The sequence below is a fragment of the Rhamphochromis sp. 'chilingali' genome (genome assembly GCF_963969265.1).
Source record: "Rhamphochromis sp. 'chilingali' genome assembly, chromosome: 15".
Classification (NCBI taxonomy): Eukaryota; Metazoa; Chordata; class Actinopteri; order Cichliformes; family Cichlidae; genus Rhamphochromis; species Rhamphochromis sp. 'chilingali'.
In genome coordinates, this window is record NC_137942.1 from 9,635,117 (window position 1) to 9,649,895 (window position 14,779).

Sequence of the window (14,779 nt, forward strand, 5' to 3'; positions counted from 1 at the left end):
TTTAAAGATATAACTGAAAACTCAATTTCGTAACTGGCTCACGTGCATATAAGTCCAACACCGTGTTTTACCAGCAAAATAAAATCAAGAAGCGCTTATTCCACGATCATCGTTTTGGCTGTCATACCAGGGTCAATAAATGCAATAAAGACTATTAGAGAAGATGGTTCAAATGTGCCATAATTGTGGGGAAAAAAGAAGGTCAGGTGAGACAAGCACGAGGATCTAAAAACACTAAATAACAACATGTGCTGTCTGATAACAGATTACACTAACCTACCTACTAACTGGATTTAACCTTCATTTGGTTTTCTAAACATCATTTAACTCAATAATCACACCCCAGGGAAAATAAATAAATAATAGGTCAGCATGATCCACTTCCTGGGATTAAAACGTGCATGAATTATGAACATCAGACTTAGCCAACTATTTCCTTAGCCGAATGAGCTTTTCTTCAACTGTCGTGAATGACGAATCGGCAGTGGCGTCAATTAGTGAAATGAGCCGAGAAACACACACCAGCAGCAGCAAGCAGCACTTCGCAGAGTCTGTGAGTCAGACAAGCAGGTGAAAGAAGGAAACAGGACGCAGCTGCAGTTCGCAGATCACGGTCAAAGCCAGCACAGAGACACGCTGTTTTATATCTGTCTTTCCTCTCACTCCGTCACACCTCCTGCCTGTTGCACACTTTGTCTGCAGTAGTGGTTCTGTCGCGCTACAAGCATGGCTGCCATCAAGGCTTTGGAGCAGTGGTGTAAAATGCAATGTGAGGGCTACAGAGATGTGGCCATCACCAACATGACCACTTCATTCAGGAACGGGTTGGCTTTTTGTGCGCTAATACACAAGTACAGACCGGACCTGATGTAAGTATTGAAAACTTTTTCTTTTCTCCCAAAACTTTACTTTACTTTGGTTTGGTCAAGTTCTTTAATAATTGTAATACATATAGACAGCCTGCCTCCTCCAATAATTTACCCTTATTTTGTTTTTAATATGTTAGTTGTATAAGTACTAACTTAAGTGATCCCTATTCTTATTTCTGTGTTTTATTAATACATTGTCATTTGTCCAGTTTCACAGTGCTGTTTTTTTTTCTTCTTTTAAACATATATTTTTTTCTACATGCTGTAAAAGAGCTATTCTGGGTAGTTGAGGTAACTTCTCTGTGTTCATTGTATTCCTGTTTTCCCAGAGACTATGACTCACTCAGAAAGGAGGATGTGTTTGAGAACAACAGACTGGTAAGATGTCAAGATGTTCAGCCTTCGTCTTACTGAGAGGAGCAGACTTCATACACAAACTGCAAAATCTGATGTAGCAGAAAACATCCACTTCATTAACCCCAGACATGACGGGCCACGCAGCAACACGCTGTTTGTTCTTGCCTTGGCATCTATGCAGCAGATTGGACAAATATTTAGCTGTTTCAATTTTCACAGCACAGCAGATTAAGCAAAAGCCATATCTCTCTACTAATTTTAGACTCCTGTCAAACTCAACCTTTCTCAATCTTTGCTCTTGCTCTGTCCGTTTGAACTCATCTATTCGGTTAACCCCTGCGTGACATGAGCAGCACAGCTGGGACCTCTCCATTATTTAGTTTTCTAACCTCTTGTCGGCTTCCTCTGAGGGTTACAGGCCCTGCAGTAAGTGTGCTACAGTACGCGCTCCGTACGACTTCCTTGTTGTTTTCGATCATCTTGGCTGTGTCAGCAGCAAACCTGACCTCAGGGGAGAGGCTCTCAAGTCTATTCATTTTGAATGAGGCTTTACTGTTGTCTGCCACTCGGTCCTTATGGTGACTGTTCTCTTGAAGACACTGCTGATGCATACATCTTGAATGGTATATGAGAACAAAACGATTTGTGGGCAAAGAGCTGTGTGTTTGGTCAAGGTTAAGTTTGATACACTGCTGAAGATGCTCCCTCTACTGAAACATGAGAGAGCACCTGGTAATTCACACCCTTTCTATATTTCATGAATGGTGTCACGCTTCTTACAGGTAGGGCTGGATGATAAATTGGATTTTAATTTCAGGTACAATCTAGTATGAAATTGCTTCTTAGAATTCATTTTCACCATAAAGCTCTAATTTTGTTTTGTGTTAGAAATAAAGCACACCCCTTTACCTGACAGTGGTGTGATTTTACACTCTAAAAGCCTAAGCTATTTAGTTCAGCTCAAGCCACGTGGACAGAAAGCAAGCCTTTTGTTCAACAAGACCTATCGAGAGAAGTAATTGAAGGAAGGATTCTGTAGGAGAACATGGTCATTGGAAACCGTTTTTTTTTTTTTTTTTTTTTTTTATCCCAGCTGCCTTTATTTCCAGGGTCTTTAACATGGTCTGCAATGGAGGAGTTGGCCTATGCTCCTCCTCCTGTTGCCAGCAGCGGAGGTCTTCTGATGTTTATGAGTTCCCTGGGCCTCTTGTTGCCCTTATCTGAACCCACAGACGTCTCACAGTGGAGGCCAGCAGAGCAACCAGTTGCTTCATAGTCAAAAACATCCACTATTCTGTACCTATGGGCCCAACTCCTGATTGAACACCCATTTTCCCTATCTCCGATACTCTGTTATTTATTTTTATATTACTGGAGGTTTAGGAAAATCCACCATGTACAGGGATAGGGGGTGGTGGTGGGGTTAAAGGTGAGTAAATTCTATATATTTTAATTTAATAAATAACCATGTTAGACTTTTTTTTTCCTCCCCATGAGCTGAAATTTGTGGTTTTGTCCACTTAAACTCCTCAGTATCCCCTTCTTTTTATATATGCCCACTTGCTATTCCGTAAGGCTTTTCTTTAAATTTAATGAGCATATCCAGGCTGATCCTAAACAATGCACTGATATCCCGCTCTTCCCATCCTCTTTCTTATCCCTACAAGCTCACAGGAAGTGTGCCATTCATTATAGAGCCCTTTCCAAACCTCCTAGGGTTGTGCCACAGAATACCGCCAGTCTATTTAAAGTAAATTGTATTGTGTGACATATTTACACATGCTGTAACTGTAGGAGGTAGCCCAGCCAATGCCATGCTTTTACATGGAAAAAGTGCTTTGGATATGCCTACTTTGTTTGGCATATTTAGTTGGAGTTGGGGGCTGTTGGTTAAACTTTGATTTATTTTTTTTCTCTTAAGGCTTTTCAGATCGCAGAGGAGAAGCTGGGGATCCCAGCTTTGTTAGATGCAGAGGACATGGTGGCTTTAAGGATCCCAGACAGGCTGAGCATTCTTACCTACGTCTCCCAGTACTACAACTACTTCAAAGGACGGCCTCCCAGTGAGAATATGTCTGCTTTAAAAATCCCTAGCAACTGCATTTGAGTAGTTCATCCTCTTTAATTCTGAGCTTTTTCCTTATATATTTCTTTTTTATGTACAGGCTGAGGTATTTTTTTCCCCCAACTCTTTGACACTAATGATGTTTTACTGTCTTCAGTGGGAGGTGTAAAAAGGCCAGCAGAGGGCTCCAAGGAGGAGCCATCGGAGAAAAAAAACCTCCCAGTGGTTGCCAAAAGCTTTGTATCTAAAACTGCCACTGAGAGTTGTTTACCTTCCACTCACACAGCTCAGACCTCACCCAAATTGGCAAGAGCTTCTACTCAGGTCAGTAGTCATGTCAAACGGCACGTCATCAGTCAGCTAAAATTAAGGCTGTGTGTTAAAACGTCTTTCTTTTACACACCTTTGCTTTTTAAAGGAATAATATTTAGGATTAAACATAGCATTTATTTTCAGTGGGTCACCAAAGGAATCCTAGGGGAAATGGGATACCTTTCTGGATAAATGTTTTCTCACTTTTGATTCTTTTTCACAGAAGGTAGTTTTGGCTGAAAACCCCAACAAAAACGGGACTCTCAATAGCAAATGTGTTTCATGCAAGGGCCATGTTCATCTTGTTCAGAGGCACTTTGTGGAAGGCAAGCTCTATCACAGAAGCTGTTTCAAGTAAGAATTTAATCTATATTCATAGATGCTTTTTCCCCCTGCACAGGGGCTTATTCCATTAATAATTTAATATTAATAAACTTCCACCACCAGGTGTGGCGAGTGCGCCAGCGTACTCCATGTAGGCGGTTACAAACCTGGGACGGATCCAGACACTTTTATCTGTAACTCCCACCAGAACACTTCCAAGACTTCCTCCTCTGAGGCTCTGATCAAAAATGGTCTCACCAGTTCAGCTGCGCGACCACTAAATGATGCCAGCCTAAAACGGCCTTCACCACACCCCCCTTCGGTGTTGTCAGCCCCACTGAATAATGTTTTGAAACCAGTTGCTCCTACTCCAACCTCCCAGTCCTGGACGGCCTCAGCCCAGAAGACACAGGCTGCCCGGCAGAAGTTTTTCCAGACTGTGCCACAAGTTACTGAAATCTCCAAAGTCAACAACAGGAAGCCAACAGAGCAATCAAGTGTTCAAGTAAGGCCAAAGGTCCCGACTGATGATGATGATGATGATCGAAAGAGCCAGTCGAGGGTAATGGTTGGAAAAAAACTAGCAGAGCAAAACTACAACAATAATAACAAACGCCCATTTACAATCCGATCGGCGGATGAGAGATGGTGAGCATTGCATTAATATACAATCTTTAGCCATGAATGCACTGTCCTTCTGAAGGAAACTTTCCCACAGTCTTTTTTTTTTAAAGCTGATGGTGAGGGCTTTCTCTGTCCCCAGGTTTGGTGATGAGCCAAGTTTAGCTGACAGCTCTGCTTTGAAAAAGGATAAATGCAGCCAAGCCTCAGCAGGAAACTACGCAGGACAGCCCTCCACCACTCAGGCAAACAATAAGGAATTGCCATGTCTAAAGGCCATCAATAAAGACAACACAGGGCCAACAACTGTACACAAAACCACCAAAGGCAAGCTCCACTAAATTCATTTTACTTGTGTCTGATCCATTATTTGACATCCAGCCAGCATCCACCCCCACCATTCAGTCTGTCTCTCACATTCCTAGAAAACAAAGCCCTTTTGTCATTTTTGCCCTATTTATAAAACCAGTGCATCTCGCATGCTGATAGCTGACATTTTAATTCCTGTCTCACACTAATGAACTTTCATAGTTGAACTGTCATTCTCCTGGGATGGATGTGCATGCACGGGTGTCACATTCTGACTGTCGGTGGGTTTGTAGACAGAAATACAATTACTGGTGGGTCTATTGAGAATGGTTTTTCAGTCACTTTTACTTTTAGCATTGATGGAAGTTTTCCAGACATGGAAATGAAGTCTGTTTCTTACTAATATTAACCATATGTTGACTGGACATTACGCCAAGGTCAGTGATTAAAGCATCATTTTGTTCTTGTGTGCAGACGAGAATGTGGAGCGCAATCATTTTATTGGAGTGCTGTGAATACCGGTACCTAGATAATGAAACCAGTAACTGTGCGCTTGACAGCTGTTTAGACGAGTGTGACACACGAGTCGAGGGAAGTTTTTTTTTTTTTTTTTTTTTTTTTTTTTTTGTTTATTGTGTACAATAACTTGGAAGTGCCGCGAGTGTGCACGTCACTGACAAAGCAGATGTCTCATAAGCTGCAATGCGCCATCTTCTCTCGTTCTAAAAGTTTTAAAACGGTAGTTACACAAGATTATAAGGTGAAGTGTAATGACGGATTTACCATTGTGCTTTTTATTCGCCAAGGTTAATGCAGAGTTAGACGTTTGTGATCATTGCGATTCGTGTTATTGTTGTCAGCAAGATTATGAAAAAGACTGCCAAGTGAGATGCTGGGAAACTTGGTGGCGATGTCGATCACAGGCACAAGAACCACCTCTGAAATTTTGAAACACTTTCCTCAATTCAAAGAAAGTATCGTTGATCTTTGTGGAGGAATGCCCTTCTGCTTCAGCAAGAAAAAACGAATCGTTGGAATCAACATCATTTTAATCACGGTTGTTTCAGCTGTTTATCAAGCAAGTCCTTTCTTAAATGCAGTGATATGCCGTTATAGTTTTCCCATCTAAGTATTCATGGTCTTTGGAGACTAGCAATAATGATCTTATTTTTCATTTTTGATTTTACTTTCTGTCGTTTCTCTGCAGATCCAGTATACCATGAGTGGCAAAGAAAACCTGTTAAAACCGAACTCGGGCTAAAGTAAGTATTTGCAGTTACTCGGCTGAAAGTTGAAAAGCTGCACAAGTGGACCAGAATGTCTTGAAAGACTTGCCTTGAAATACATCTGACCTATCAGATTATTTACTCTCCAGAACGCAGAATCATCTTCGTCCATCTCTTTTATTGCTGACTGGCTCAAAGTGGAGCCGCTAGTTCTATCCCCCATCTTAACAAGTCCCGAGGAGTGCAAGGCCTGAACTCCTGCTTTCCTACTCCTTAACACTAGATTTTCTCATTTCTAACCCCTGCTGATGATTCCTCAACTGTTTTCATCACCTTTTTAACATTTCAAAATTTAAGGTGAGGTTGTTACTCGTCTGACCTATTAGTACATTTCACCTGTGTCGGATTAATGCCTCTGTATTAAAATAATAAGTTCATTTCTTTGTTTATATCTTACAGAGATGCTGAACCTGAAGCTTTTACTGAAAATCATAAAGCTGAATTCATGTCCACACCTCCATCTAATGTCTCAATTAGTCCAACAAGGCTTCCTCTGGCTCAAACACCTGCAGCACCAGGAGTTAGCTTTGCTCTGTTTGATCCTGCGTGCTTTAGGGAAGTCAGTCCCCAGAAACCTCAGCCTGCCTCTGAAATCCTAGGTGAGAGGCTTCTTTGCATTATAATGAGAGACATTTGTCTGCTGATATATTAAATGAATTGAGTGTTTGATGTCAAAGTGAACCAGAACTAGCTTGCAAGGAACCTCTCTGTAAATGTTTTGGTGACTCAAGCTGTTTTGTCTTGGCCATTTTCATGTTTAAATAACAAAGTTCAGTCATGTGTTAATGGAATCAATTAATACACACTGAGAGCAGCAATACCCAAGTAAAGCAAATGTATGTGTATTTTATTTTATTTATTTGGCTAACTTATTCAAGCTCTTGAAGAATCTAAAGCGACATAATGAAACTATGAAGTTGGTGGAAAATTTGCACTTTCATCTATTAAGATGGTAAAATAGATGTACTTTGAATTTGGGGGTAGGGTGATTGGGTTCTAACCAAAAATATTATCTATAATCTAGACTGTATGAGAAGTCGAGAGCATCAACACAAAGAATGAAATACATTCTTGGTGGTTTGTGTAAATTTTATGCCAGTTTTAGTTGGCTTATTTTAATGAAAACTATAAATGTGAACCTCATGGTTTTGCTTGAGGAAATGCTAAATGACTCACTCTAGCCAATGGGACCCATCCTGTGTATGTTCTGAACGTCCACAAAATTATACACACCCTATTGTATTAGTTCCCATATTAAACAAACAAATTGAAAACAAAATTTTGTGAACTCTGCACTTCTGCAGTGTTTAAGGCCTCTTCTCTTTATTTTAGATTTTAAATTTGGGAGTTGCTTGCCTGTGAAATCCTCACCCAGACTGCCAGCTGTGAAATCTATTAGCTCTTCAACTACTTTTCCAGCCAATCATGGAAATCCATCAGGTTGTTTCCCATCTTTTTAATAGCTATCAAAGCCAAATATACATGATTTCAGATTTCTTGTTGATTTCATATGAAAAGTGTATAAATACATTTAAAAAAAATTTATTTTACTGAAAACAGGTTAAGTCATATGTGACAATACTTTTCTAAAAAGCTGCCATGAAAGAACTATCTAATCCTATTTTATCTACCTCTTAGCTGCTAAAAAGGGAAAGTATTTGTCACCCACCAACGCCTCCAGGACTGAAATGAGGTCACCCTCTGTAAGTTCCCTCCATTAAGTCTCTTAAGAGATTAATTAACAGCTCTACAAATATGCTTTCATTACATTCCCAGCAAAAAATGGATGACCTTCTTTACATTAAAGTGGCCAAAGTCAGAATTTTCAAATTACGATAATCTTTACTTGACAGTGACTCTTAAATTCTCTGTTTTGCACCAGGTAAGGTCTTATCATATCCCAATGGAGCAGATTGAAAGGCAGCTGAATGATATTGAGACAAACTTGGCTCATTTGGAGAAGGAGGGTGTGGAGCTGGAACAGAAGCTTCGAAGCTGTGAGGAAGGTACGTTTTATGTCTTCCACTTCTCCTTTTTACTTGTAAAAACATACAAATATTAAACAATGCAATCAATAGTCCACTTTCAGACATGGTTCATGAGACATTTAGTAGCTGGCTTTTCACTCTTAACTCTGCAGCGTAGTTCCATATTATTTCTGAACAAGTGAGAGCAGTAGTGTGGTAATAAGCTGGATATGATAAGTTAAAGATATGGAAATGGCAAGTTACCACATCTTGATTACAAATGAATATCATGTGATATCTTACATTACTAATTACTTTAGTAATATTACACTGAAATTTTATAAGGGGCCAAAATCTAGGGGCAATACAATGAAAACATAGATGCCTTTGAGGCAAACCCAATTAATCATACAGTATATTGGTAATGATATCATAACTTGTTAGGAATACATATACGTTGCATCTGTGCATTTACATTTTTCATACAGTGATTTTTTTTTTTTTTTTTTTTTTTAAAGTGGTAGTAACCTCATAATCATAAGGTTATTTTGGGTGATGCTTTACCATATCAGGATAGTATTATTATACTATGATGATGGGATTATGGGATCTAGCATTTCCCCTTATTCACAAGGTCACAATGCAAATATTATCTTTTTTTCCTTCAATAATAATAATAATTATTATTTGTAAATATTATGTTTAATGTTGTGGCATATTGTCTATTGTAGTTTCTTATTTCTATGGTAATGTAAAAACCAGGAATCAGGGTTTCAAAATACTGATTTGTATCTAATTCCATGTTAATAACCTCTTAAAGCAAAAGCTACTACATCTTTCCATACAATCATCACATTGCTTGAAGTATGATTATCTGGAAACGTGAAGGATTTTCTGTGTAATAACAAGAAGTTTGAGCTGCAAGATGTTTATACTAAATTTTATTGCGGCATCTCCTTTTTTATTTTATTTTATCCTATCCCATCTGTAACATCTATATCGCTGCATATGACCAATTGTGACATCTGTATATGTGGATCGGACTAAGCTAGGTAATATTTAATACCTGGCCATTTCTGAACAAGAGGGGGGTTGGTAGACCCTTCACCGCTATGTTGGTTTGAATGAGGTAATATTCTAAAGCAAAATGTGTCTTGCAATAACCTTAAACTAAAATTTGACATCATATTTTTGTTTGAACTGCTGAATCACTCTGCTGCATTGGTGAGTTGTATCTTGGGTGCTTCACACATGTGCTCACCATCAGCTGAAGGTGTGTGTGTGTGTGTGTGTGTGTGTGTGTGTGTGTGTGTGTGTGTGAGAGTGAGGTGCATGCCATTTCTATTAGTGTTTCTGCAGTCAAATGAGGTGAGAGGCACAGCTAGCCCACAGGGATGTTGCGTCTCCTTTGAGGTAGTAGGAGTAGGGGGCCTTATTGCTTTGCTCAAGGTCAACATGACTTGGATATAGTAATAAATTTTTATATATATATTTATATGTGTGTATTCTGGTCGATTGCTTTTTTTTTTTTCTTTCTACATGCCACCCAGGAAGCCTGAGCATGTCAGTTGGCCAGAATTTAACATCATTTCCACACTACCTAGGAGATCATCTACTTCTCAACTGGAATTTGTTGGCATAAAAACTAAACCCTGGCACTCAGGTTCAGTTCAGAATCAAATCATGTTTGTTCTGGTAATGACAGGATGTGTGGGGCTCTGTCCTCTGTCTCTGCAGCTCGCTCTCTGTTGTAAATGTGACTTGACTGATTGGTCGCTAATTAGGATTAGCAAAATATTCAGCCTAAAATCAATTGATCCACCTACTCGGGTATGACTCGGTGAAGCAGCAAATTTAAGCACTGTTTCAGTGCATGTCGGAGTACTGTGGTGGACCAATACTGAAAAGTATACACCGTATCCTGAAAACCTTAAATATTGAATCATCTTTGATGGTAAATTGCATTGTTCCCTGCATCATGTATCCATAATTCATCCATTCTCACATTTTCTTTAAAATCTGGGTAATAATATAACTTCTCAGGGCTGAAAATGAAATTTTAAAATGCTTCTTTGTATATGTGTGGCCACCAGTTTAACCCCACATAATGAAAGCTTTGGAAAAATATAAGCAGTATTGTTGTGAATGATTTAATTAGTAATTCATTAATTTTTTTTTTTTACTGGATTGGTTTTTGAGTAAATTGCAAAAAGATGTTTGTCAACAAAACATTGTATTATATTCTAAAGTCGATGCCACAGGAATGATGACTGACAAACTATAAAGTGTCTATAGACAGGTTTTTTGTAACATCATGTTCTGTGACATACATTTTGATATTATTAAAAAAAAATAGATTCGGGTTTGGCAGGCTAAGCTCCATTTTAAGATTGTTGGCTGTGACATAGTGTCTTAATAAAGGTGACAGCGTGGTTCCAGGATGTGAGTCACTTCTTCTCTTAATAAAAATTGAGAACCACCTACCTGCATATGAGCCAAAATATCCTAACCCCCCCCCTTAATTTCTACTTAATGTTTTTCTTGCAAACAGTGAGGTTGAGTCTGCTCAAGTGGGGTATTTATTTATTTATTTATTTATTTATTTATTTATTTATTTTAATTTTTATCTTTTTTAAGTTTGCTCTTGGAGTATATCAGTTAACATCAGAACAGCACAAAATATTTGGCTTACGTGAAATGATAAATGTTATGAGCTTGTTAAATAAACATCTAGTCAGTGATTATAATTGCTTGATTTACTACAATATATACACATCAGTGATTATAAAACTTTTTATTTTATCTTTTGAATAAATTCAGCTGAGTGCTACTAACTTGTTTTGCAGATGGAGAAGGTGACATCTTGATGGACCCACTGATGGTCGACTGGTTTAACCTCATTCGAAAAAAACAAATGTTCATTAGGAAAGAATCAGAGCTCATTTACATGTGAGTATTATTGAAGGATCGATGTAGATTGAGAATATTAAATGACCCTTTCTCCATTATTCAGGGAATTATTACTCATTTGGATAATATTTGTTTACACTAGAAAAGGCTTTTGAACAATATTCTTACTTTGACTTGACTTTGAGACTTGAAAGTTGGATTTCTCTTTATATAATAATAATAATAATAATGGATACTTTATTGATCCCCATGGGGAAATTACTTGTTTTTCTCTGCATTTGACCCATTTACTCAGTGAAGCAGTGGGCAGCCCACTAAGCAGGCGCCCGGGGAGCAGTGTGTAGGGACGGTACCTTGCTCAGGGGTACCTCAGGGTAGCCGTTAAGTGGATTCGAACCGCCGACCTTCCGATCATGGGGCGACCACTTTACCTACTGAGCTATCCCTGCCCCAATTTGATTATATTAATTCCAAACCTTGTTTATTTTACCTGATACTTTCTTTAAAGATTTTTCCCTCATTGCTTGTACTTTTACTTGCATTTAACATTAGGACAAAAATCAAACTTAACTGAGAAACTCAAAATTTTTAGGATTGTTTAGAAGTTTTAGATATAATGTGAGTTTTGAATTAGTATTTGATGTTAAAACTCAGAGCCAGGACTCAAGAGCTGGAGCAGCAGCAGCCAGGTGTTGAGGGGGAACTTCGCAGGCTGCTCGAGAAGCCAGGTAAGCGCTCGGTCTCTTTGCCTGTCAGCATCTGTCTTACTTCTTTTTCCGACATGCGGTTGTTAACATTGTCACAGATCATTTAAAGTCCAGAGAGGAACAACGGCAGGAGAAGAAACTAATGCAGAAATTGATGGAGATCGTGGATGGCAGAAACGCAATTGTGGATGGTCTCGACGAGGACAGGCTGAGGTAACATTATCAATCTTCTAATTAATTCTTAAGTACAATGCAGTTAATCTTAAAGATTGATGTGGTAAAAAGATATGACAGTGCTTAGTTTGATTTTTGGCTAATTTCAGGGAAGTGGAGGAAGATCAGCAGTTGAATAAAATGATGCAAAACCTTGGTAAGCAACATATAAAATGTCTTTTTTTTCTGTTTCAATTTGATTTGAGTTGTTAATATACTGGTTTTGTTGAGAACAGGAGTGAAGAAAGCCAAAAATGAAAGGAAATCCTCAATCTCAAAACTGTTCAGGCGAAGAAGTAAAAGACGCTTTGAATGATCCTAAAGGGGATTATTTGATTTATTTATTTTTATTTTTTACTAAATTGTCATTATTTCTATTGTATTAATATTCCTTTTAAAAATTTAACTTTTTTTATGTATAATTTGTGCTCATGGGAAAGATAACAGAAGAGATCTCAAATTAGGAAGGATGTACCAAGCCATATTATGTCTATACACCATTTGAAGAAAAAAAAGAAAAAAAAAATTGGTGCAAATGTTTTTGTTTAGAAAATCACTTTCAATTCTTGGTTTGTTGCTACTCCACTGTTGTTCCACTGTTAAGGTTGTTCGTATAGAAAATTCTCATTTTTCTGTTAATATAATTTCAGTCTCACTAAAGTAAAATGAATATCACATTTGGGGATATACTAATTTGTATAGATATATATATATATTCTTGGAATAAAGTAACCATTTTAAAATCGCACATGGTTTAAAATAAAAGCAGCGTCGAATCAACTGTCATAATGTCAAAATGATGAGGGAACACTGGCTCTTCCACATGTGAATAGGAGTGAGAAGGATAAATGTGTAATCCTTTGCCAGTCTTGAGTCAAAATGAAATTATTTCAGTATTTATTTAATAATGGATTTTAACAAATTTCCTGTAAGGATATTAGAGGGAGCCTTGACAATTAAGTTTGAATGGCTGTGGAGTGTAAAATGGGGAGCCACACATGTTGAACTGTTGGGCTGTAGTTCCTCTCTCAGACTGTACTGTAGGTGGCAGCCTGGGTATGCTGTATCACACGGCAAGAACTTGGAAATCCTATTTGCCACAGTACAGACAGTTAATTTCTTTGCTAATTTTATAAATGCTGCAAAAATGTTCAGCTGTGCTGATGCAATAATGTTATGTGAAAGAGGATTAGGAAGAGCAGTAGCTTATGGCTGGCAAAGGCTTATAAACTATAGGATGTATTGAGCTCTTTATCTTCAAACCTGGTTTAATTAAACATTACTCTTTACTAATATCTGCATCAGAATTGCTCCATACCTGAGCTATTAAAATGTTGAAATGACGTGCGAGGGCACTCATCTGTGAAAATGGCATTTGCTGTGTTTGTAAGGAATGCTCTGTAATGTTGCATTTTAGAAGTGTTATTGAAAGGTGTGTGTATGCGTTCTCCTATTTATAGTATTTTAAAACTTGAAATCTGTTGTCCAATAAATCCTTTGAAGATTAGAACGAACGAGAGGTTGAATTATTTACTCAATAACCGCCTCCTTCCATTTTAAATAGATCCCCAAACTTTTCATCTCTTCCCTCCCCATGTTACAAGCTTCACCAATGACTGTTGATACAATGACACTACCAAGATCAGACATTGCTTTCAGTAAGAAGCCAACAGCACTGGAACTCCTTTGCATTAAAGCTGCGGAGCGATCACGGAGCAGCATCGATGTATGCCTTCATTAAAGCTTTTTAAAGACGGCATCAAGATAATTCACTGGTGTCAATATATCGCAGCTTCTTATAAACTACATATCGCTCATTTTGAGATGCATGAAATTGTGATCATGAACTTGGAACACAATCTTTCTAGCTGAGCACAGTTGAGGATGATATTGGTACAAAATGCCACGCGTGATGTGGGTGACAGTCGAGACTGAATGTGTGATATTAGAGTTAATTAAAGCTTTGCGCCCCATCTACTGCAAATGCTTGCACTTCTGCAATTAAGAATCAAAGGCGAGGGCTTAGTGTCAGGGGGGTGTCTAATACATGGTTTTAACAGGAATGGGACCTGATTTGCCGAGCTCCTAGCGACAAGCATTAACAACAGCCTCAAATTAGAGAGACATTAATATTCATAAGTAAAACAATTCATCCTGTGAATGTGTGATGAAATGGAATCCTCTGAGGTGAGCTCTTGTGTCCAGGCTGCCATCGTTCATTAAAATATGCCATTACCCATGAAGTGCTTAATCTTTATGAAAGGGTGGTGAAATCAGTTTGAACTGCTCGAACAGAAAGGTGGAAATCGTAATATTGTTCAGAACCTTACATTATGTTAATCTTGTGCATGCGATGTCAAACAGTATAGGTTTCTGTGTGTCTCATGAAAATGTACAAAGCATTTTTTTTTTTTCTTTTACTGAAATTAGTCTGTTATTCTATTAATAGGGCGTGAGTTCTTTGTGATGTTCTAGGTTGGCTGTTAGTCTGCCTCTTCCAACACCATCTAAATTCTGTGTGTGTGCGTATGTGTGTTTCGTCTTATTCCAGTCACTGCCAGAGTCTCTGCCACTAGCCTGTAATTATGATCCTCGAGGTAATTTTATCAGGCTCATTAGCTCTGATGAGTAAACGAGAAGCGTGCCTCTAATTTATTGGCCATCCAGGCTGGAGACTTAATTCTCATCAGAGAGATCATAATATTTGTATAGAGAGTGAGACTGATACAGTATACATATACACACTTGGTTGCAAAGCTCCTAGAACAACACCGAGGCCAAGACTTTGTGACTTAAAATCAGTAATTACACTACTAAGACAAGCCCGTTTGGATAACTG

General features: G+C 38.3%; 1 protein-coding gene across 1 annotated transcript; it reads left to right on the forward strand.

Moving 5' to 3' along the window:
• Positions 1-523: 523 nt before the first annotated feature.
• Positions 524-12,840, forward strand: micall2a (mical-like 2a). Its single transcript, XM_080905641.1, has 17 exons — positions 524-869; positions 1,199-1,247; positions 3,148-3,289; positions 3,449-3,615; positions 3,827-3,957; positions 4,051-4,575; positions 4,691-4,875; positions 6,065-6,119; positions 6,543-6,742; positions 7,476-7,583; positions 7,782-7,846; positions 8,026-8,149; positions 10,957-11,059; positions 11,675-11,748; positions 11,826-11,940; positions 12,051-12,097; positions 12,177-12,840. The coding sequence occupies exons 1-17, from the start codon at positions 727-729 to the stop codon at positions 12,254-12,256; spliced, it is 2,313 nt and encodes a 770-aa protein (XP_080761767.1). The 5' UTR covers positions 524-726; the 3' UTR covers positions 12,257-12,840.
• Positions 12,841-14,779: the final 1,939 nt, after the last annotated feature.

Bases quoted from the DNA above. Each gene is read 5' to 3' on its own strand.
- micall2a (XM_080905641.1), top strand. From the start codon at position 727: ATGGCTGCCATCAAGGCTTTGGAGCAGTGGTGTAAAATGCAATGTGAG. The intron at 3,290-3,448 runs GTGAGAATATGT...TACTGTCTTCAG, and splicing joins CTTCAAAGGACGGCCTCCCA to TGGGAGGTGTAAAAAGGCCA. The intron at 7,584-7,781 runs GTTGTTTCCCAT...TCTACCTCTTAG, and splicing joins CAATCATGGAAATCCATCAG to CTGCTAAAAAGGGAAAGTAT.